We start from the raw sequence: 24,997 nt of genomic DNA on the forward strand, positions 1-24,997 counted from the left end.
AAAATAGCCAGATGTGGTGGTGTTTGCCTGTAGACCCAGCTCATCTGGAGGCTGAAATGGGAAGATCACTTGAGTCCAGGTGTTTGAAGTTACAGTGAGCTATGATTACACCACTCCACTCCAGCCTGGGCAACAGAGTGAGACCTTGTCTCAAAAAAAAGAAAAAAAAAAGAAATAAATAAATTGTCATTATTTCTAAGCAACATGATTATTTATAGAGAAAATCCAAAAGACTCTATCTATAGACATGCTGTTGGAATTAATATGTTTAGAAATATCACTGAATGCAGTCAATATAAAAAACAATCGTACAATAGCATCAAAAAGAATAAAATACTTAGGAATAAGTTGAACAAAAAAGCATAAGAAATGAACACTGAAAACTACAAAACACTATTTAAATAAACTAAAGAAGTTCTAAATAAATTGAAAAATATTTTATGTTTGTGGATTGAAAGTCAATATTGTTAAGATGGCAGCACTTCTCATATTAATCCACAAATTCTACAAAGTCCATATCAAAATCCTAGCTGTATTTTTTACAGAAATTCACAGGCTGAATTCATGTAATATTTTCGGACCAGAGTTGACTTTGGGTAACTGAAACTGCGGAAAGGAAAATCATGGATGAAGGGGGCTACTGTATGTGGTCATCCAAATCTTAGGAACTTACGCACATCCGTATTGTACAATTCAATTTTTATATGCAAATTTATATATCCCTGGATAAAGATACACAATTATACCTTTAAACATAACATACATACACTCTTTCTTAGTAACTGACACAATTAAGGGGCAATAGATTACCCTACTAAGGTTGTGACACGAAATTTGGGCCTTTTCAAAACAATTCAAATTTCAGTTGTTCTAATCCCTTGTCAAATGGTGTTATTAAATGATACAAACTGATATTTAGTTCAGAGAATATAATTGCTAAATGGCTGTTTCCAAATATGCTTTCAAGTTGAACAAATGTTTCAATTTTGTATATCATCAAATTATAGGACTATATATAAAAACAAAAACACGCACCTTAGGGAATATAAAATAATGAAAAATTATTTTCATGCTTTCTACAACTTATATTAGTCCGTTTTCATGCTGCCGATAAAGACATAACTGAGACTGGGTAATTTATAAAGAAAATGAGTTTCAATGGGCTCACAGTTCCACGTGGCTGGGGAGGCCTCACAATCATGGCAGAAAGTGAAAGACACGTTCTTACATGGTGGCAGACGAGAGAATGAGAGCCAGGCGAAAGGAGAGACCCCTTATAAAATCATCAGATCTTGTGAGACTTATTCACTACCACAAGAACAGTATGGGGGAAACTGCCCCCATGATTCAATTATCTCCCACAGGTCCCTCCCACAACATGCAGAAATTATGGGAGCTGCAAATCAAGATGAGATTTGGGTGAGGACACAGCCAAACCATATCAAACTTTTTGAAAACATTCTTTTAGCTGCAATTTCTCACATATGGTTATAGTTCCAAGAGATAAAATTCTTGTATAATTTGAGGAAGAACATTTTTGTTATTTTTAATATATGGCAATGTGAGACATATTTTTAAGTTGTAAAAACAAAAATTAAAGAAATTTCAGGCCTGCTCTTAGTATATGAAGATTAGGCATTTAAACTTCTTATCCTTTAAATGCATTCTAATTAAGAATTATAGGCTTTGCTTAATTTGAAGAAAATCTGTTGGACATTAATAAATTTATCTTCATTTGCAGTGTTATTCTGAATATGAATGTCTTGGGGCTGGGCGCAGTGGCTCACACCTGTAATCCCAACACTTTGGGAGGCCAAGGCAGGCAGATCACCTGAGGTCAGGAGTTCCAGACCAGCCTGGCCAATGTGGTGAAACCCCATCTCTACTAAAAATACAAAAATTAGCTAGGCATGGTGGCAGGCACCTGTAATCCCATGTAATACCAGCTACTCGGGAGGCTGAGGCAGGAGAATCGCTTGAGCCTTGGGCAGAGGTTGCAGTGAGCTGAGATTGCACCACTGCACTCCAGCATGGGCAACAAGGGCAAAACTCTATCTCAAAAATAATAATAATAATAATGTAGTTGAATGAATGCAAGGATAAAGCCAATCCTCAGTCACATTGTGTGTACATTTAAATACTAGTCAAAAGGCAGTCTACTTTTCTTTATATTCTTTGGTGTGTATGTGCATTAACTTGCGAAATCAAGGACTCCAGTTCAGTGCATTCCTTTTCTTCATAAATAAATGACAAAATGATAGTAAAATATTTGACAGAAGAATGAAAAGGAGACTCTCTGATCATTAAAAAAAGTAAAACCATGAATTGCATAAATCTATGATTAGCATAAATGGAGAACTGCAAAAGTGAAGGTAATATTAAAAAAATACTCTAGTAGCTTCTGCACAGACCAAATTATTTGAATTTATAATTAGAAAGTTGCGCTAAGTGTGTCAGAGATTCTTGCTATTTTCTATTTATTGTCTGGACTTCTTTTTTTAAAGAAGTGACCCTTGCCCCGCCACCTGTTAATGACCCTGTTAAAGTAATTTTAAGTATTTTCTTTCAATACATTTCTATTTGATATTATTAATAAATTTAAATGCTTGGAACTGGAGACTTTATAACATGTAAATTAATATAATATGTGGCAAAACTGTAAAAATATTTGCATCTCAGATTATGACAGTGATGGAATATGGAATCTGCTATCTTTAGAGTATACTTAAGAGTACAGCTTAGGCTGGGCATGGTGACTCACACCTGTAGTCTCAGCACTTTGGGAGGCCGAAGTGGGTGGATTGCTTGAACTTAAGGTTCAAGACCAGCCTGGGCAACATGGCTGGTCTTTACAAACCCTGTCTTTACAAAAAATACAAAAATTAGCTGGGTGTGGTGGTGCATGCCTGTAGTCCCAGCTACTGAGGAGGCTGAGTTGGGAGGATCACTTGAGCCTGGGAGGCCGAAGTTTCAGTGAGCCGCGATGGTGCCACTGCACTCCTGCCTAGGTGATAGAGCCAGACTTTTTCTCAAAAGAGAAGAGTACAGCTTAGATTTTTTTTTCTGAGAACCTTATCTTTCTAATTACCAATATCTGTAAGCTTATATTTGCTAATAAGACAAATTCAGACAATTCTCAGGAGGTAGGGAGGGCGGCAGGGTAGAGGGAGCACTTTTATTTTCAAAGTACCCATTTGTAACAAAAATACAGCAAAAAGATTTCGTCAGGTAGTATCCATGTGCTAGTATTCTATAAACAAACAAACAAAACTTGTATACAGTCCTCATTCCTGACAAGACTTGCCAGTTTTGCCTTGAAATTTTTGGGAGCCCTCAGAGTCTCTCAAATTAGATTCCCAGATCCTAGTTGTTGCCACTGGGAGCAAATGTGCATAGTCATTGTGCACCACCTTGTGGCAGCGTTTAGAGATGCATCTTTTTTAGTTCTTTAAGAGCCAAAGGCAACTCTTTATTCTTAATTTTAAAACAGCAACTTGTAAAGCTTTTCTTCCAAGTCTTCCCACCTCAAAACAATAGGTTCCTTCTCTAAATAACTTAAATGAATCCTTTGGGAGAGCTAAAGCAACTGGTACAACTAGAGAGGGAATTGTTGATAGATCAGGCTCTGGAATTAGACTACCTTGAATTAGAAATCTCAAATTTGCTACTTACTAACAGCATAGTCTTGAGCATCTTACTTAACCTCTGTAAGAATTAATTTTCTCATAGGTGAAATGGAGATATAATAGGAACCTTATAGGCAGACAACCAAGGGTGACGAGACATTTGAGGAAAATGTAGAATGTGTGAAAGTCCAAAATAAGGAAATAGAAAATGGATGAAAGAGCAACAGGATAATTCAGGAATGTAATAAAACTTTTTATATAATATAAAACTTTAGTAACCTCCGAGAAATTAAAGGTTAAATTGCAACCACAAAACTGAATAGGATGCCATTTTAAAATAAAAAGAACCAGAGCAAGCACAGAGAAGCAAAATATGTTTGGAAAGAAAACCGGAGGGCTCGAACATAAAGTCAGTACCTTCTCAATGAAAGCAAAAAGTCAAGGAGACAGAAAATATAAGAGAAAAGGGGGGCAATTTACGAACCCAGTATGTAACTTATAAGTGTTCAAGAAAGAACAAACAAATCAGAAGAAATAATTTGAGAAACCTTTTCAGAACTGAAGTGAGACAGAAATCTTCACATTAAAAAGGCTTACTTAATGCTAGTTAGGATGAATGAAAGGTCTACAAATAAAGCATAATTGCAATATTTCAGAACATTGTGGATAAAGAGAAAATTGTAAATGCTTATAAGGAACAAAAATTTAAAAATGTAATAGTCTTTTTGTGAGCAATGTTGGATGCTAAATGTCAATTGATTTAAAATTCCAGGGGGAAGCCAGGCGCAGTGGTTTGTGCCTGTAATCTCAGCTACCTGAAAGGATGAGAAGGCAGGATTGGGTGCGCCCAAGAGTTCAAGGCTGTGGTGAGCTGTGGTCTCACACCTGCACTCCAGCCTGGGTGACAGAGCAAGACCCTGTCTCCAAAACTGTAATAATAAAAAATAAAATTCCAAGGGAAAAATGATTTTCAACCTTATGTTCTATGCCCAGCCAAACTACTAAGTATGAAAGTAATATAAAAATGCCTTAATACATTCAAAGATTCAGAAAATTTTATTCTCACACGTCCTTTCTTAGGCAGTTGCTCGAAATCGAGCACCAGTAAAACAAGAAAGAAAAAGCCCAAGAATCCATTTGTAGTAGATTCAGCCCAGGAACTTAATGAAAGGAAGTTCAAAGGTGACAGTTACAGGACAGGTCTAGATTGCATTAGGAGGCAGATAGAGGGTTCAAGGAAGGAGGCATCTATGAGGGGGGAATAAATGGGTGAGTTATTTCCATATATTTGCTTTTACCCTTGAACTATTGAGTGAACTTAAAGAAACAAGATAGATATTGCTAGACAAAAAGGAAGGCTGCAAAACTTCAGGGGAAGCAATATGCTGCTCAAGAAAGAAAACCACTCCACTTGATTCTGCATTAAAAATATTTTTACCTTCTGTATATCTTTCAAATCAGTCTATTCACTGTAACTCTACTACCACTACTACTCTGGAGTTACCATCATTTCCGCTTAGACTTCTACTGGTTTTCTTGCATCCTTTCTGTCTTATCTCAAATCTATTCTCCATATTACACTCTATGTGGTGATGTTTTTCATAATGCAAATCTGATTGTGCCCCCTCTTTGGTTAAAACACTTCAGTGGCTTCCCATAGCTCTTAGAATCTAAATCATTAGCATCCCCTAGAAGGTTCTGTGTGGTCACATGGTCAGCCAGTCCCTAAGAAGCAATGTAGTGGTAGCTGCTATGTGGTCTTGCCTCACTTCTGTAGATTTGGCTGGTAAGGACACCCTAATGAATTTAAACAGTTTATTACTTACACAGATGGCAAAGCAAGATCAGCATGGTATTAGCTGCTTACATCCCAAATTCCATAGGATGATACCAAACTAGGGGGGTCAGATGACAGACAACATGAGTGGCGGGTTGCTTTGTTTTTGAGAAGTGAACTCTAGGCTTCAGCTAAGCAGTTTTATCTGAAAGGGGCAAAGTGGAAAGTTCCATGTCTTAGTGGAATCAGGGAGGCCTCATGGCAAGTCTTCTGCAAGATTGGGGGTCTTCTGCAAGGTATGGAGCAAATGTGAAATGGCCTTTGATAGCTCCTCACAAGACTGCCTATCTTGCCATTTTTAAGGATGATCACGAGGCATTCTGCCAACAGTTGAGTCTTACCTACATGGCCTATATGGAGACATGCAATTGCCATGGTGCCACGGTGGAACTGTTCCCCTACAAAGAGGCTGCCTTTACTAACACTATAGTCTCATCTTACGTACTTTCTCATATTTGCTAGCATCAGTCATATTGACCTTTCAGTTTCCCCAATGTGCCATGCTTTTCCTTGTCATAGAGCTTTAGCATATGCTATCCGCTCTGGCTGAACCCTACTTTATCCTTCTTCTTTGCCTTCTTAACTTCCCTTCTTTCTTCGGTACTCAGTCCAACATTCCTGACCAGAACAGCTCCACCTGTTACCACATAGCATGATGTACCTCTCCTTCACAGCATTCAGAACAATTTTAGTTTAAAATTGATTTGTATAATCTTGAATGATGTAATAGTAGAGATAGTGGAGATAATATAGACATTAATATATTTATCACTTAATTGTCAATTGTTTTTACATACTTAATTACATTTTATTTTTATGTCTCTGTGAGGTAAACAGAACAGACACTATTTTAAATCTTTTTTCCCAAATAAGAGCCTATATTAGAGCTCATTTTTTTCCTATTTTAGTGTTCCCTGTACTTCACCATTATGTTTTTTTCTGTAAATACATTCAACATAAGGCAGCATTCAGTAAGCAAGAGGCACAGAGAAAATGCCACAGGGGCCCAAAGGAGAGGGAAATCAGATCAGGTGATCACCATAGACCTCCAACCCAGAGGTGCCGTTTGAGTCAGACTTGAAGGTTGGTAGGCATCTGTTGGGCAAGGAAACGAGGGTCTTCTAAGACGAGATAGTATCAAAGCTACAGTTATAGAAAGGCATGGAACTATTTGAAGAATGGCAATTGAATGTGTTTTGATGGATGTAGGGTTAATATGGGTCCCAGGAAGGGAAGCTGGAATTGGATTGTGCAGGACCTTGAAGATGGAATTGATTTTGCTGGCAGTAGGAAGTAACTCATGTTTCTAAGTGGGCAAATTGGTCTGATCAGCATTGGACTTTAAAAGTATTAAATAAGCAACAATGTGTAGAATAAATTGTGTCATAGAGGAGTAGATTCAAAGAAACCAGTTCTGATCTAAGTGAGAGGTAACAGGATCATGACTTCGGACAAAACACCTGAAACAGTAAGTCATGACACACCTTACAAAGTTTAAAGTCAAAGCCTTTCAGTCAGTGCTTAACACACTTGGGTTTGAGGAACGTTAGGTTTATTTAATGTACTGCAGCAAAGGAGAGCACCATAGCAACAGAACTGTGGGTCATCTCAGGGAGCCGGGAGGATTTTCTGCTTATAGGATTTCAGAATCTTATTATAGGATTTCAGAATCTTATTATAGGATTTCAGCTTGTGCTGGGTGACTCTTAGGAAGGTTTAGGGAAAGCAGAGATCAGTTCTAGATTGGATGATCTCAGGAAGTAAGATATTGGGTATTTTGGTACATTTTTTTTTTTGGAAGTGAGAGGATTTAAAAAACAGTAGTCATCTGTGTTAGCCAGAAGAGGGGGATGTTTCATTATTTTTTATGGTTCTTGAGGGTTCTTTCCTCTAGTTTCAGAAATATTTACATGGTAGTCTTATCTCTGTCTTCTTCTACTGTGGTCACAGAGTGGCTTTATCTGGGTATTTATAGTCTCAAAATTGTTTGCTCAATTGGGAATACTGTGGTTAGCTGTCAGCTTCCAGCCACCCAGGTGTTTTCTTTTTACTTTATCAGTACCCAATACATTGATCTGTTCAGCTCTAAGGACCAGCCGTTGCCTCATATGTTGAGAAGCCTCATCCATTTACCCTAGGCTGCAATATATATATTATCACTGTCTAGACGTGCCATGACTTGGAAAGCTTGATTGAACAATGGTACTGAAAATGAAGAGTAAAGTACCAAGAAAGGTTGTAAAGTTTTCAAGCTCTCTACTATCTCCAACATTTCTGGTTCACTTAAAATCTATGCTCCAGCAAAAATAAGCTGATTTCAGCTCTTACAATCTCTGATTTGCTGCCTTTGGGTATTATGCCCTCCACCTGGAATATCTTCCCTTCATCTCATTCTCATGTTCATATTTCCATCTGTCCTTCAAGGACCAGTTCAAACATCTCTCTCCTTCCCCGTGCTACTAGTGAGAGCTAAGATCAAGAAAAAGCTGATTTAAAGTATAATAAATTAAGAGTAAATTATATATTTAGATATATTATTTAATATATCTGAGAGGAGTCAAGATGGAAACAATCTCTCTTTCCTGTGAATTCATATAGCTAATTTCTTAGATCCCTAAATCATTTATTTCTAATATTTATTAAATATGTACTACATCCTGTTTACTAACTTCTGTCAGCAGTACCATCAAAATGCCATGATGTTTACTTCTTTCCAGGTTTTTCAGGCTTAAGTACAAAGCAGCAGAAGTGTTTTTAAACTCCACCCTCATTCTTACCTCATTTAGTATAAAAGTTACTGATGTGTGGCCATATTTGGCCCTATTTGTATATATATATATATCAATATATATGTTATATATATTAAATATATTATACACACACACACACACACACACCAGGGAGGTTATACACACACACCAGGAAGATTGAGAGAAACTCATAGGTGGCTAGATGTTTCTTGTTGGGACTAATAGTGGGGCAGGGACTAACTCATCAAAAATATGTTTTAAAAATTACCAGGCATGGTGGTAAGTGCCTGTAGTCCCAGCTACTTGGAAGGCTGAAACAGGAGGATCTCTTGAGCCCAGGAGATTGAGGCTGTAATACTAATTATCGTGCCTGTGAATAGCCATAGCACTCCAGCCTAGGCAACATAGCAAGACCCTATCTCTGTATTTAAAAAAAAAAATTACGTGGATTACAAAACACTTGAGGAAGTATAAAAATCAATATTTTTGTATTGTCTGAAAGGAAGGAAACTGGATAAAAATTAATTAAATTAACAATAATAAATGTAGTGACAAATGGGTTTGTTTTTCTTATATTAATTTAGGAACGACTACCAGCAAAAAACCTGGGAACCGAGAATGCAATCATCTTTGTAAAAGTAAACATACATGTGGACATGACTGCTGTGAGTTCCTTAAAACAAGTTTATTTCAAATGTTCAAAATTGAAAGGTCTTTGGTGGATAGTAATGACATCCTAATTATGTATGATATGTATATTATGCACCTTAATAACGCAAATAATTTTCTCTCTTTTGTGGGCAACATGAAAAAAGTAAATACTAGATTTGAAATTTTAAAGAAATTTGATTTTATAAGAATAAGATCTGAAGTTTAACCTAAAGAATCTGAAGTTTCTTTTCATAGGTAAAATTGGAGTGGCACAGAAGTCAGAAATTAAAGAGTCAACAATTTCTTCATATTTATCTGATTTAAGAAACAGGAATGCTGTTTCATCTGTTCCTCCAGTTAAACGTCTGAAGGTTAGTTTTAATAACATTTTTCCCATTGTTCTGTAGTTAAATGTAAATAAATATTCTTTGTTCTGTCTGTCAATTAGGTATCCACAGTGTACTTTAGAATTACTTGTGGGCTTGACTAAGAGTATTACCATTATTCATAATCCATCTTCCCTTCTTTCTTCCTTTTTTCTTCTAAACTTTCTTCTTTCCTTCTATCTTCATTGAGCACCAAGAATATGCCAAAGTGCTAAGATACAGTGACGAATAAGACAGTCTTATTCCCAATCATAGAATTTGTAGTTGAGTGAGAGATACAAATAAGTAAACCTGCTTTTTTAATATAGTGTGATGAGTGATTCTGTGACAGAAGTACAACACACTTAAGTTTAGATAGAAAATGTACTCAATCCACATCTGATGGACCAAGAAAGGATTCCTAATAGATGTGAGTGGGACCTGAAGGATAAGCCAAGGATGGAGGGGCAGGCACCAGAATGATCATAGGAAGGGATAGCTAAATATTCCAAGCATAGAGATTATACAAAGGTCCAGAGGTATAAAGAAAGAGAGAGAGAGAGAGAGAGATCTTTAAAGAAACTCTTAGTAATACAGTATGTCTAGAGTTTGATTACAAGTAAAGGAGTAGAGAGAGATGAGGCTGAAGAGGCAAGTAGGAGCTAGATTATGCAGACCTTTTTACTATTTTAAGGAATTAGACTTTATCATGAAAGTACTGAGAAGCCAATTAAAGATTTTAACCAGTGACATGATCAAAATTGTGTTTTGTAAAGGTCACTCTGACTGCAATTTAGAAAAGGGATTAGAGGATGATAGAATAGGAACAAAGGGACTCAGGTGGTTTTTACAATAATCTAAGCAAAATAATGGCCTAGTTTAGGGTAGTGGCAATAGCAATGGAGAGAAGTGACTGGGTTAAAATATTTTTCAGAGGTAGAATTGCTACCTTGCTACTTCATTGGTTATAAGAGACAAAGTAAAAGGAACAGTCAAAAATGATGCCCAGGTTTCTGGCATTAGCAACTGGGAGAAAAGTGGGGCCTCGTTCAGGTAGATATTCTGAAGGAAAAGCAAGTTTGCCGGAATAGAGAACAGGGTAAGTTCAACTTGGGAAACATTGAATTTAGAGGGCCTGCAAGATGTCTAGATAAAGATGTCCTACAGACAGTTGGATATAACTGTTTGAAAATCAGGAGAAAGAGCTGAGCTAGAAGTAGAAATTTGAGAGTCATTCACATGTGGATGACAATTGAAGCCACAGGAATAAATGAGATCTTTGATTGAGAAGGTGTAGTGTAAGAAGAGACCTAGTAAAGAACCATGAAGAATGCCAACATTTAGGCTGGATGTGGTGGCTCATGCCTGTAATCCCAGCACTTTGGGAGGCCGAGGTGGGTGGATCACAAGGTCAGGAGTTCGAGACCAGCCTGGCCAACATTGTGAAACCCCATCTCTACTAAAAATACAAAAATTAGCCAGGCATGGTGGTGGGCACCTGTAATCCCAGCTAGTTGGGAGGCTGAGGCAGAGAATTGCTTAAACCTGGGAGGCAGAGGTTGCAGTGAGCTGAGATTACACCACTGCACTCCAGCCTGGGTGAAAGAACAAAATTCTATCTCAAAAAAAAAAAAAATGCCAACATTTAAGAAGGGCCTGAGTGAAATATTTGAGTCAAGAGCTAACCTGAGTTTCTCCTAATTCATTGATTTGGGGACTTTATGTACCAGCAGGAATTTTGTTGTTTGGCTCATGTGTTACAAGTTATTGATGTGAAACTGATAGTTGAACTTATTTTTGTTTCATTAATAGATACAGATGAATAAATCTCAAAGTGTGGACCTTAAAGAGTTTGGTTTTACTCCAAAACCTTCCCTTCCTAGTATATCAAGGTACAAATACACTGTTAATATCTAAGGTAAAATATTTATCATGAACTCTGTTCCTGCAGATAACCACTTATTCAGGGAAACATAGTCACTGGCTACCATCAAGTCACAGTTATCGTTTAGTTCCATAATGAAGCAATAATATCATAATGGTTTCATTATCTTTGATACCCTAAATTTATTTAGAACTCTACAGTTATGAAATAACACTCATTAGATCATCTCTTCCCTAGGAAACTACCTATTCTATGTCATTCCCTTAGGTTCTCTCTTTATAGGGAATATAAACTAAGTGACAAGAGTATACTTTAAAATGGAAATCATGTTGGTGTACAAAGTCTAACCTTTCCATTTAGAAACTCAGTCCGTATTAATAACATCTCAGATTTATAATATGAAAATTACACATTTGTGCATTATATTTTCTGACTTAACAACATGGCCCATAAAATGAGGTATTTTTTTGTCGTATTGTATAGATGGAAAAACTGAAGTTCATATTCCTAGTTAGCAAGCAGAAGGCCTTAGGTGGTAACTCATTGTTCTTTTCATGTATCCTGATGCCTACAGGACAATCATATATGTAATTTCCCTGCCAGATAAGGGCATTCTATGTGCAGGAATGACATTCAATGTATTTAACAACTAGTACAGAACAGGAACTGACTCATCAGAATAGATGCCAGCAGTACTTCTAGAGATCGTGGCTTTTGTTATCTAACTAAGGGCATGTAAAGATGACTAAGTATTGGTCACTTCCATGAAACACCTATTTATTTGCTACCCAGGCTGGGTCCAGTTTATCATAGAAGTGTTAAATGGATAAATCATTATTTTTGTTTATATGAATAAATAGTTTTCAGGCTTAGATTAATTTTCATATTTTCTTTAACATTTTTATGGTTTTATCTTTATAAAGATCAGAATATTTAAACATATCTGAATTTCCTATAATGGAGCAGTGGGATCAGCCTGAAATCTATGGAAAAGTTAGACAAGAACCATCTGAATATCAAGACAAAGGTAAATTACCATTGATACTTACTTGAGAGAGTAAATGGCTTATTATTGACAAGTAGTGTTATTGAAACACCGGCATCCGAAATTATTATAATTATTAACTTGGCAACATTTTTCTCTTAGATTACTGAATCATTTTCAAATTCTTGGGTCTGTTATTCAGATGGTCTTACTCTGTTTGTCGTACTTTTTTTAAAAAAAATCTCTTTCCTACATAATGCTATTTTAATTTAAAAATACTATGAGGAAAATCTGAGCAAATAAGGGATCCTTGGGTATATAGAGTATTAACATACTGAATGATTACATTCATATATCGTTAGAATTATGTAAAATAATTTTATGTTTATAAAACTAGTCCAGTTTTACAAAATAGCAATGTGACCTTGGGCAAGTTATTTAATCTCTTTGGGCTTTAGTCTTATCTTTAAGATGAAGGTATTGAACTGGGTGACCTTTAATATCTCTCCAATTCTTAAACCTATGATTCTTACAATTCTATGTTAGTATGAGAAAATAACTTAGGTTGTGGGATATAGCTAGTTCGTAATCTAGATTTGCTTTTTTATCTGTGTCTGTCATTAAATTAATGAGATAATGCATATAAATTTAACACTGCCTGGTTCATCATTACTCTGGTTCCTGCAATTAATAGAGCATAATTTCCCTGAATAATGCTATTAATAGCCAGTCTGTTAAAACATGAGACAATCCTATCCACTGAGTTATTTCTTCAAGTGGCTCTATGTAGTAATGGTAACCTTGGCGTTTTTTGAAAATCATTTCATATGTTTGGCATTGGCTTCTGTTGACATTATTTTCTTCATGCTGTCATTTTTTTTTTCTTCATGTTGTAACTTTTTTTTCCTCTAGTCATAATTTAAGATTTTACAGAGGCAAGGGCTGGAGTATTCACTACCTCTTGTGATACCATGGCAGCTATTAGGCCCAATAATGAGATCAAGAAAAGTTCCCTAATTTCACCTGGAGAACCGGAGCATTTATCCAACTTATTCAAAGCCTGGATATCATTACAAAGTGGATAGGAAGTGTAAAATTGTCAACCTTCTTATATTTATCTTCGTTCAACATGTAGCCCTCTAACTTACTCCTTCCTTATATTACTACATTATTACCTGTCATTCTGCATACAAGAGCTTATCTATCCTTCCCTCTGCTTACCTTTGTGTTATATTTACATGGTTTTCCTACTTTTCTTTCCTACTCACTATTCCAAATCCAATTTATATTATGATATTAAAGTCTCATCTAGATACTTTAACCCCCAATAATAACTCTATCCCTGTTTTACTGAGTGGGCCACTTTTTTTTTTTTTTTTTAAGAAGGAGCTGTATGGTATAGTAGTTAAGTTCACAGGATCTGAAAACAATCTGTCCAAGTCCTAGCTCTGACATTTAGTATAACCTTTCATAACCTACTTAACCACTTTGTCTGAATTCCTCATCTGGTTATATTTTAGGGGTTTCAGGATTAAATGAGATAATGCATGTAAAGCTGTTATGGTTTCTGGTACTGTTAGTAATAATTAATTATGTTTATTATATTTTTCACATACTAGTCTTTGGTGGCAAAACATACTTTAAATGTATTCAAATACTGCTTTCGAGAATGTTTTTTAAAAAGCATGGCAGTTTTTATCTTCTGTATTCCAATTTCAAAAAGGGAAGAAGAAAAAATGTCACAAATTATATGAGAAAGCATGTTGAATCATAAGATTTAAATTGGAAGAGACCTTTGTGCAATTTCTCATTTTATAGTGAAAGAAGCCAAGACTCCAAGAGATTAAATGACTTGCCCAAAAATTTCATATCTAATTAATGGCAAGGCCAGAAATAGATTCCATATCTTTTGATTCCCAGCCCAATGCCATTTCTATAAAATGAAATTGACTTTTAGTGATCAGTGGAGAATTGAAAATTGAACCAGTAGTATATGAACTCTTTCAGCTTTTTGCCCCACCCCTCAACTATATATTTCCCTGTCTCTGCATCCATCTCTAACCATCTATTTGTCTTAAAAGAAAAATTATCTTTTCTTCCACTCGAGGCATATCTGTCCTCCTATAATCTTAATTCTATCCAATCCTGCTGTCTCTGGGACTTTAGAAGATCATTATCCATCTCCTCTTTCCCATATTTTCATTGTTTCCTCTCCACTGTGTCTTTCCCTTTAGCATATAAATATGCTGAAGTCTCTTCCTTCTTCAGCTTCATGTCCTTATCTAGCTGGTCGTGACTTTTTGTTATAAATGATAAAAATTCTATTCCAAATGACTTAAGCACAAGAAAAGGAACCAGTTGTCTCAAGTAAACTGAAAAGTATCTGGCTTAATTCTGGCTAAATCAAGGCACTCATGCCTCTGGCTTTCTCTCAATCTTCTAGCTATGCCTGTTGCTACTTGACTTTACTTTTTAAATAGGGTTTCTCACATGGCGGGCAGCCCCTAACTTACATCTTACCAGTTTAGCAGCCTCAGTGGAAAAAGGTAGACTTCCCTGTTAGTTTTGGCAGACCAGAGCTCATTCTAACTGGCCTCATTTGAGTCATGTGTTTATCCCTTGATCAATCCCAGTAACCTGACGATTGGGTCATTATATACCTGTGGCCCCAGAAAAGGCAGGGCACCATGAATAACAGCCTTACTAGGATCCAGTGTAATTGTAGAAGTAGTTTCCGCAAAGGAAAGGGAGGGTACTCCCACTAAAAGAAGGGAAAGCATACCAGGCAGACAAAAAACAGAATTCTAGAGTCCCCATACCCTCTATCTCTTGCTTTCTTATCAAAACAAAAATTAATTGAAAGAGCAATTGACACTCAGTGTGCTCATCACTTCCTTATACCCTAGTTACTCTTTATTCATTAAAATTTGGGTTTTCTGTGTATCAGTCCTTTGAAACTGTTTTTGTTCAGGCCATTTAGTGACTTTCTAAGTTCTTAATTCAGTGAACTGTTTTCAACTGTTACTCTCTTTGACCTCTGTAGTATTTGATACTTCTGGTCTTTCCTTTCTTTTGGAAATCTCTCCTTTGATTTCAGTAAAACCATTATGTTGGTCTCCTGTTACTTAGACTGCACGGGCTTTTCTTCCTGTTGATGTTGCAAAAGGATTCTTTTTTCTTTTTTTTTTTTTTATTCTTCTCACTTCAAAAACTTTTCCTATACAGTATCACCCAAGCCCGTGTCTTTAATCACTGACTATGTTTTGATAATTTCTAAATCTGTATCTCCCATCTAGATCTTTCCTTCTAACTCCAAATCCATCTGTATAATCACCTTCCTGGACATATGCACCTAACAGTTAACATATCAGACATGTCAGCATCTGAACTCTGTCTTCTTTGTACCTCACTCTACACCTTCTCTTTTTGCCTTAGCTCAATGAATGAACTCTTTTCTTTGTTAAGCTGCTAAAGGCAGAAAAAGGGTCCTTCTAAATAGCTCACCCCACGTGTAAATAATCACCAAATCTTAATTATTTTGCCTCCTGCACATCTCTCATATTTGTTACTTCCTCTCTATCCTTTCTGCTGATACTCTAGCTTAAGCATTCATTTTCTCTCATTTACTGCAATAACTTACTTTTCTCTCTGCTTTCAGTCTCATTATCCTTCAATCCCTAATATTCAAAGTGATCTAACAGACATATCTGGTTGTGTAAACCTTCTGCTGAAACATCTTCAATAGTTATCCTTTGCCTGTAAGAAAAACAAAAAACAAAAAAATATCCTCAATATGGCAGATAAGCTTCAGTGTGATCTAGCACTTAACTACCTGTGCAGACACAATGGACCCTGCCTTCTCCAACTTTGTGCTCCAGAAATCCTGAAAACTTACAGTTCTCCCCAAATTCTCCGTTCTCTCATATTGCTGTGTCTTTTACATGGTGTTCTCCCTTCATGGCATAGGTTCCCTTTGCTCTTGCCCTGCTTCACAACCACAGCTCTATCAAGCTGAAATTCCGACTACTCTTCCTTCATATGTTATCACCTCAAGAGTCTGTCTGTCATGTGGTATCACCTTAGAAGAGTATGTCTCACTTCCATTGCAGGTTTAGATCCTCCTCTGCATTCCCATTGCACTCTGTACAAACTTCCATTTTTAGTACATATATACATTGTGTGTCTCAGTGTGTGCACATCAACATACAAAAGTAGAATAATGTGAACTGTAATTATAGGTATAGTTGAAGAATAAAGAAGGGTTTGGACAGGTGAAGAAATTGATAGAGGATATTTAAAGTTGAGGAAACCCAGTGATATGCTGGAGCAAGTTTATACTAACTTATGAGAGATGATTATTAAATTTCCAAGAATCAGCCATTGTTGAAAATTTAATTACATAAGCTTTCAATTAAATTATGTTAAAAACAAAGGCAAAAATACTCAAAACTCATCACTTCCTAATTGTTCTACTGCATTTTACTGTTATCTGTGTTCTCGAGATTATTTATCCAAATGGTAGATATACTATATAATAGGGTTCTGTCGTGCATTTTTTCCCAACTTCTTATTCAATTATGTCACATTAATAGCTTGAAATCAGTTATGGTGAGAATATTTATACCTTAGGAATCAGCAAACACTACCAATCTGGGTTTGATTTATTGTTTTGCTTATTTTTTAGACTTAAGAAAGTGAGGGATAAAGTTTTAATAGTGTAGATTAAACAAATGTATTGTTATTGTAGCCATTACATTGTGAATAACAAAAAATTGAGAGAATATTCTTCTAGTATTTGAAAATTACTATCTAATTCAGGAAAGAAGTTACTTAAGTCAATGATGAATGAGTGAAATCCCAACAGATGTCTTTGTTATTTTATTAATATTTTCATCTTACTTGTCAGAGTCAACAAAAATATCAAACAACATTCACATGAGAGCTACATTCATTTGTCACTTGCAACCATAGGTTGACTACAGATAAAAGAGTGGCAAAACCTAATGAAAACATTCAATGAGAATCAATTAGATATATGGAATTTACATTTAAGCATACCATATATGTTATTGGTAAAATGTGTGCTGTATAGCCTTTATATCAGCAAAGATTATAATAAACTTATATATGTATACATATGCATACGCTTTTTGTAGAGGTAGCTATTAAACATTTATTAGCACAATACTGTGTAAAACTTTACAACTAAAGGCATTTAGCGCCCCATAACAATCTTTTGAGGTAGGTACTATTGTTGCCTTATTTTGCAGAATCAGGAAGTTTGAATTACTGTCTAAGACCATACAACTAATAAATTAGAGAGGTGGAATTTTCACTTACGTAGTTTGGCTCTAAATCCAGGCTGTAAACAATGAATAACACTGAGGATTTTTTAGCAGGAGAAAAATATTATTTATTTTCGACAAATACCTTTTATAACAATACTGAAAATTAACTTTAGGGAGAAGATCTGGAGGAGGAAGACCATTTTAGAAACTATTATAATCCAATCTTAGAGTAGAGTTATTCTAATATGGGAATTAAGAGGAAAAATTAATTGCCTAAAAATTTATTGAAAATTAAATTTAGTGCAACTTAAAACAGTTAATAGAATTGGCTGAATGCAGTATTCAACAATGCTTGACACAATGCTTTTGAAAACTATTACTCAAGAACTCTGTTTAGTAGTTGAAAGATATGTTTGATATATCAATAGACTACGATGCTTGTGGTTCAGAAAGTACCTATAGTCTTTTATACATACACATAACAGATTCTTCTAGATATAACTATTCTACAACTTCAAATGAGAAAGTCTGTCAAACAGTGTTCTTCAACAGAAATCTTAATATATCTGGAAACCAAAATTTGACAGATGCAGATAAAAGCAATTCTCTATTTTCAGAAGTTTTGAATGTGAACTTTGAATTGGGAAATGAAGTTTGGGATGATTTTGATGATGAAAACTTAGAAGTTACCAGCTTTTCAACTGATATTGAGAAGACAAAAATACCAGGTAAAAATCATACTTAGCATGGAATCATTTCATTAGAAATTCTTTGAATATTTTTCATTTCAGCTCCTGGAACTAAGTTTCTTTGCCTTTGTTGTGTGTGCTTGTTTAGTTAGATTTGGTTTGTTAAGATTATAATTTTTAGCAAAACTGAAAATGTGACCCTTCTACAAAGAACATTTCCCCCCTAAGGACAGAGATCAAGGTTATTCCATGATGATAATGTAGCAAATGAGCACTTTCTATTCTATTGCTCCTAGCTCTTGTAAAAGTCAAATTCAAATTGTTTATTTAATTTTCTCTCATGAAACAGTATTTTGTTCTCCATTCTAAGATCACAAATGGTCTGCTAATATTTGTGAAGGACAAAAAAATCCATTTTTAAAACTATTCATCTGCTTGCAAAGAAAATAACTTTTATTTCTAGTTGAAATATGGACTTTTCAGCTCGAAGTAAATAAATAAATAAGTAAATAAGAAAGAAAGGATGTTTCTCCTGTACTAGAAATTCTATTTAAATCATATACAACCCCAAAATAATGAGGCTTATTAGCTCTTTGAGTGAAAGGCAAATTTACTCTATTTCACTAAACCAGAGAATTGAAAACCTTGGCCAGTATGTGACAAGATAGCAATGGAGATACTGTCTTCCATTAGGGCTGACAGAAATAAATCTGTCAGTCCCTCAGCCTTCTCAGTGCAGACTGGTATTTCCACAATTACAGATACCTCTTACTATACCCCACCTCATGTTTTGAAAAGAGTATTTCAAAGGGAAGCAGTTAGAAGTTGAAATGTTATTGTTTTAGGGCCCTTAGAATTACCTAGAGAACTAATACTGCTTCTGAAAAGAACAGGATTTGACCACCTTCACAGAATAGGCCAGGACAATCTCCATGATGTGGGGTCATTAGGCACAATTTTGTATATCACTGGACAACTACTATTCCCTACCTCAAGCTTAAGTGTATTAGGTACTGCAAGTTAATAGGCAATGTGTACTGATCCTTTGAGGTGAGCCTAGTCCTAAGAGGGCATAGCCTTGTCACTGGGAAAATCAGTCTCAATAAATGCCATTTTCCCCTATGTATAGAGCATTTTAAATGATTATGAGCAGACCACTGAAAATATTGAGTGAACTTCAACTTGATCGTTTATGTGAATGAAAATGTAAGTATATAAATAATGAGGGTGAGTGGAAAAACACAAACTGTTTTTCCTCACTCTAACACCATGATCAGCCCAGAAGACATCCGTGACCAAATGTGTGTGGGTTTTTTCCCACACGCCAAGCAAGCAGTCAGTTACGCAGTGAATACCAGCTGGGTGTCTTCCAACCCAGTAGAGTTAGAAACAGGAGTCAAAGACCAAATATGTATTTTACAACAACACAGGTGGCTTGAGGACCTTTTAATATAGTTACTAATAAGCTAATCTATATGTTTTATAGTTTTACTCCCTTAGCCTTGTGCCCCTAATTTTTCTATGCAAATTAAATTAGGTTATTGAGAATTATTCATTCCTTCCTTAACCAGATCATATCTGTTGGAGAGAGCGTTGTAGAACTTGTGAAAAGCTTCATTCAGCTGTTTTCTTGGCATTTTGTTTCAAAATGTTATCTCTTCACATAGGATTTGGAAACACTTTGAGTTCAAGTACCAGGGGGAGTAAGCTACCCCTTCAAGAGTCAAAGAGCAAATTCCAAAGAGAAATGTCAAACAGGCAAGTTTTAGAACTTTGGTTTGTAATACTTACAACTTTATATCCCCTTGACACATAGTTGGAGATGGGGATCAATTTATTAGATGTCACAGATGTTAAAAGGTATTAGCCAACCTAAACCCTCTTAATCTTAGAGGTGTGTTTCTCAAAGTGCTGTTGTGAAACCACCTGCATCAAAATCACTTTGGGGTGCATACTAAAAATGCACACTCTTAAGCCCCACATTAGATCTACTGAATTTTTGTCTCTGGGACTGGAGCCCAGGAACCTTCACTTTTAACAAGACTTGAAAACTGAATAGGAGTTTGACAACTAGAACAGAGGCGGATAGGCATTCCAGGTATGAGAAAGCATCTGTAAAGGGATAAGGCTTGAAAAGGCCTCCTGTGCTCAAAGATCAGTAAAGTGTGGTATGTGTGGCCACAGCATAAAGTCTGTTGCTGAAGTCTTATTGTAAGGGCTTTGAGTGCTGTGCTTAGACACCTGTCCTGTACCCAGACAGTCGGGGGTCACAAACCCAAATACCTTCAAGATTTGGTGGGCCAAGGCCAACTGTAGAGTGTCCCATCTAAAGGGAGTAGCCACTACTCAGCTCCAAATAGTTGTTACTGTGCAGGCAATGTGAGTCTAGTGTTACAAAATATTCTGATTTTTCAAGAAAAGCTAGGAGTCTGAAATTTTATGTGATATCTTATTATTTTTAAATTTTGACAACTAATTCAAAAAAAATGTGATATACTCTGTGGCACCCTCCTCCAAATAATAATAATATCTGTAGGCCAGATGTATCCTCGGGCCCTCTAGTTTTTACCTGTATGGTAGGCAGTAAGGAACCATCTAAAATATTTAAGCACAGGAAAAACAATTTGATTTAAAAAATCATCCTAGCAGCAGTATGCAGAGTGAATCATAGGGAGTGGGACTGCCAGAGGCATGGTGGGCAATGAGAAAGACAGACTATAATGAGGCCTAAACTACAGCAGAAGTGATGGGAACAGAGAGGTAGGGTTGGATTTTTAAAACATTTCAGAAATAGAGCAGATTCAGTTTGGCAATTGATAGGATATGGTAGTTGAGGAAGAGAGAAGAATAAATGGCATGTAGGTAGATGTTATTTAAGGATATAGGAAACATAAGATATTTAGAATGGAAAACATAATTTTATAAATCTTCAATTTGAAGTATCTTTACAAAAAATGCAAAATGCATTGGGAAATATTGGACTTGATTAGAAGTCAAGGGAGAGAAATGATGGCCAAAGCCAAAATGTTCAAAACAGAAGAAATACCAACAACTTTTTATTCAGGGTCTGATTTTCTACTTAAGGATTATTTCTCTGCTTTAAAAAATACTAAATTTGTGGTATCCCTTGGAATTTTTGCTGTTATTTAGCCATTACTGATTAATAGCATCAGCATCACAGACTCATAGTTTTAATAGAATTCCAGAGCTAAGGGGGGACTTCGGTATTGTTTAGTCTCCCTGTCACTGGATCCTTGAATCACCATTCAACATCACTGGCAAGTAATCATGCCACCTCTACCAAGACAGTTCCAGTGACCAGGAGCTCATTCACCCTTGTTCCATGTTAGGATTTCTTAGATCATTGAATAGCTTTTTAAAACGTTTGCTTAAAATGAGTCTTTTTATCACTTTGTTTCGTTGGTTATAACTCTGAGTCACATAGAATAAATGGATATAAGCATCAAAGTGAGACAAAGCTGTAGGTGTAGAGAAGCAAAAAGTAGATAAATCATAAGGAGGAAGGTAACAAGGCACATGAACAGTTTTGTGCACCACACCTTTAAAAAAAAACAAATACTTTTGGAAGAGTTTAGAAGGGACCAACAGAAGATGTGTGAGTTTAAAAATGGATTCTAACAGGAAGCCTCTGAGAACCTGGTGTAGAAGTTGCTGCTGGGGAAAAGGCCTGTGGGACCTGAGGATTTGGGGTGGAAAGGAGATTTGCTTTTTTATTTATTTAAGCTAGAGTACAGTGGCATAATTATGGCTCACTGCAGCCTCAACCTCTTGGGCTGAAGAGATCCTCCCACCTCAGCCTCCCAAGTAGCTGGGACTACAGGTACATACACACCACTATGCCTGGCTAATTAAAAAAAAACTTTTTCTAGAAATGGGGGTCTTGCTGTGTTGACTAAGCTGGTCTCAAACTCCTGGACTCAAGCTGTCCTCCCACCTCAACCTCCCAAAATGCTGGGATTACAGGTGTGAGCCACTGTGCCTGGCCTGCTTTTTCTTTTACACACTTTTTACTATTTTAATTCCTTGCCATGTATATATATTTATTAGTCAGAGACAAAACGATCCAATCCTATCAGTATATGTGATTCTTCCCTGTCCCCACCCACACTACTCATTGCTCCTTACATGGCTGTTACATTTTAGCCTTCAGGTGTCAACTTAAATGGTTACCTCATCAGAGATGCATTGATGATCATCTTTTAAAAACGGGTTTATGGCTCCACACTGTTATTTCTTATGCTATTATCCAGTTCATTTTCTTTTTATAATTTCAGGATTTATAATTATGTATATATTTGTTTTTATACATTGTCTGCTTGATTAACTCCCTGACATTTTCTTTATCACTTCATACACAGCTTCTAGTCCAATATCTGGCATATGATAATGAATAATAAATGTGTTTTAGTGAATGAGTTAATACAGAAGGTTCAGAGTAAATTCTTCTATACAGTTATATCTAAGAAGATAACTAGAGATGTCTATCTACAATGAGACCAGAATAGAGAAAGGAGATTAAGTTAAGCAAGTGGAATTTAGAAAATGTTTATAGACAATTAAGCGTAAGACTCAATTTTAAAGAAAATTATTGAATAATATTTCTACAGTCCCTTAAAAATAGTATTTTTTCCTAATTTGGGATATATAAATTATGGTTTGGTCTAAAGGAAAGGAAATACACCAAGCTCTCCATGAGTATTTGAAACAATGCATTACATTTTTGTGATAAATGTGATAAACTTTGATCATATTCCCCAAAAATCATTATGATCCAAATTAGAATGGTTTGTTTTTCCTGTTTGCCATGTTTTACAAATAATTAATTTTAATTTTTAGTTTTGTTTCATCACATGAGATGTCGGATATTTCTTTATCAAATTCTGCTATGCCCAAGTTCAGTGCATCCTCCATGACAAAATTACCTCAACAAGCCGGAAATGCAGTTATTGTAAGAAGCAGCACTTCTTTGTTTTTCTTTTAAATTTTGCCCGAGTGCTTAAACTTTCAATGATTGTTATTTTTTATCTCAAATGTAGGTCCATTTTCAAGAAAGAAAACCACAAAATCTGTCACCAGAGATTGAGAAGCTATGCTTTACTTCCTCTGGAAAAAACCCAAATTCTTCGAATTATAAAAAAGTGGATTTTTTTATTAGAAACAGTGAATGTAAAAAGGAAGTTGATTTCAGGTAAGAACTGTTTAAAGACACTTTAAGATTACATCAATAAGAAACTATTTACGAAGAAATTCAGCATCCCTTTTTCCTTGGTTCATTTTAAAGATCAGAGCCTGAACATTTCATTTATTAAAGACATTAAAATTTTCAAACCTCAGTGAGCTAAGCTCTTTAAGATGTTTCAAACATCATATACCTCAGTTTTTGAAAACCCGTATGTTTGATGCTGTTTATTCAAACATTATATTGAGTTGATAAACTTACTTTTACTGATCTGAATACAGTATGTTAATTTTGTAAAGGGTAAAGTCACTTGAGAAATCCAGATGAGATCAGCTAATTTTTTAAAAGTTGAAGTTGTATTTTAGTTAACCAGTTATTTCACAATCAACAGGTTCAATGAAAATGTCAGATTAAATCTCATCGGTTCCCCCACTGCTGGCCATTTTAGAAAAGGAAACTGTGTTGCAGTTTCTCTCTCCTTGAAGAGTCAAAAGATTTGAGACCTGTTCACACTGTTTTGCTTTTATTTGTTTGTTTTAAGACTAGTCAAGTGAAGCAGTGGGAGTGCAGAAGAAACAAAGAAATCTGTAACTGGTTGTGATCAATTAGTTGTAAACACCACTTCCCTTGGACCAGGCTGTTCACACCTTTATTAAATGACATAACTTTTCAATATGTTTAAAGAAATAACCTTTACAGTTCCTACCATTTGCATTTTATGAAGTCTAATTTTTCCCAACAGACTTCCTACAAAGTTATGCATACTGAAGTTTATTTGATACATTAACTTCACAGCAATCTTCAAGTTTATTTTATTGTGTTTAGTATTACATTATTTATTGTGTATTTTAAAATAAATTGTGTTAAAAATAGTTATTTTTACTTTTTCTTCTTTCTCCCAGTATGTATCATCCTGATGATGAAGCTGATGAAATGAAGTCTTTATTGGGAATATTTGATGGTATTTTCTAAAACAAACAAATACTTTTTATATTAATAAGAGAAAGAATAAAGATACCTAATCACAAAGCATGCTTTTTATTTTTAAAAAGTAGTTCATAATTGTTCAGATTTTTTTCTCCTGTATTTGATTAGCTTTGTTCACTTTTTCCAACAAAATATATGGACTGATTTATTTTCCCATTATATTGTAACTTCTTGAAAAGCTCTTTTACAGAGGCTTTGTTTCAATAAGCCCTTAAGGGCTGATTGCACTTAGAAATAAATTGCACTTAGAAATAATTATTTAGTTATTAATTGGATTTTGACAAGAACCAATGTAAAATTTCATTTTTATATTTTCTTAAGAAGAAAAATATTTTATGAAAGCAAAATAATGCTAACTTAATAAATCTGCTTATTGTATGGATTAGTCACTAATATTATTCCCATGTATTTTGTTTTACTAAAGATTTTTAAGAATCCAGTGGCTATTTGAACCTACTGTTATCTAACTTTGAGCAACAATAAATGAAACATTAATTAGTATAGAGTATTGTTTTCATTTAGCTTGTTTTTCAATGTTGTGAATTTTAAAACTTTGTTATGTTGACTTTTACTGTAGTAAAAAGATATTTTATATTTTTTTCCAATGAATTACATTTCAAATTCATTTATTGATAAGTATTATATAGGTACCCTAAGCAATATTTATTATCAAATTTATTAATAAGTACCATGAGAAGTTGAAGCCCACTTAAGAACTTTTAGAAAATTTTTTT

At 35.2% G+C, this 24,997-nt stretch overlaps 1 protein-coding gene across 1 annotated transcript in view; it reads left to right on the forward strand.

The window, feature by feature from the left end:
• The window catches only part of HFM1 (helicase for meiosis 1), a 214,013-nt gene extending 189,246 nt beyond the window's left edge, over window positions 1–24,767 (forward strand). Inside the window, exons 31-39 of the mRNA XM_030825053.1 lie at window positions 8,798–8,878; window positions 9,120–9,235; window positions 11,042–11,121; window positions 12,038–12,141; window positions 18,005–18,115; window positions 19,744–19,834; window positions 22,934–23,045; window positions 23,134–23,285; window positions 24,179–24,767. Of these exons, the coding sequence (XP_030680913.1) occupies window positions 8,798–8,878; window positions 9,120–9,235; window positions 11,042–11,121; window positions 12,038–12,141; window positions 18,005–18,115; window positions 19,744–19,834; window positions 22,934–23,045; window positions 23,134–23,285; window positions 24,179–24,248 (917 nt within the window). The 3' untranslated portion in view covers window positions 24,249–24,767. The remainder of the gene's footprint in view (window positions 1–8,797; window positions 8,879–9,119; window positions 9,236–11,041; window positions 11,122–12,037; window positions 12,142–18,004; window positions 18,116–19,743; window positions 19,835–22,933; window positions 23,046–23,133; window positions 23,286–24,178) is intronic.
• The last annotated feature ends 230 nt before the right edge of the window (window positions 24,768–24,997 follow it).

The sequence above is a fragment of the Nomascus leucogenys genome, chromosome 12 (genome assembly GCF_006542625.1).
Source record: "Nomascus leucogenys isolate Asia chromosome 12, Asia_NLE_v1, whole genome shotgun sequence".
Taxonomy (NCBI): Eukaryota; Metazoa; Chordata; class Mammalia; order Primates; family Hylobatidae; genus Nomascus; species Nomascus leucogenys.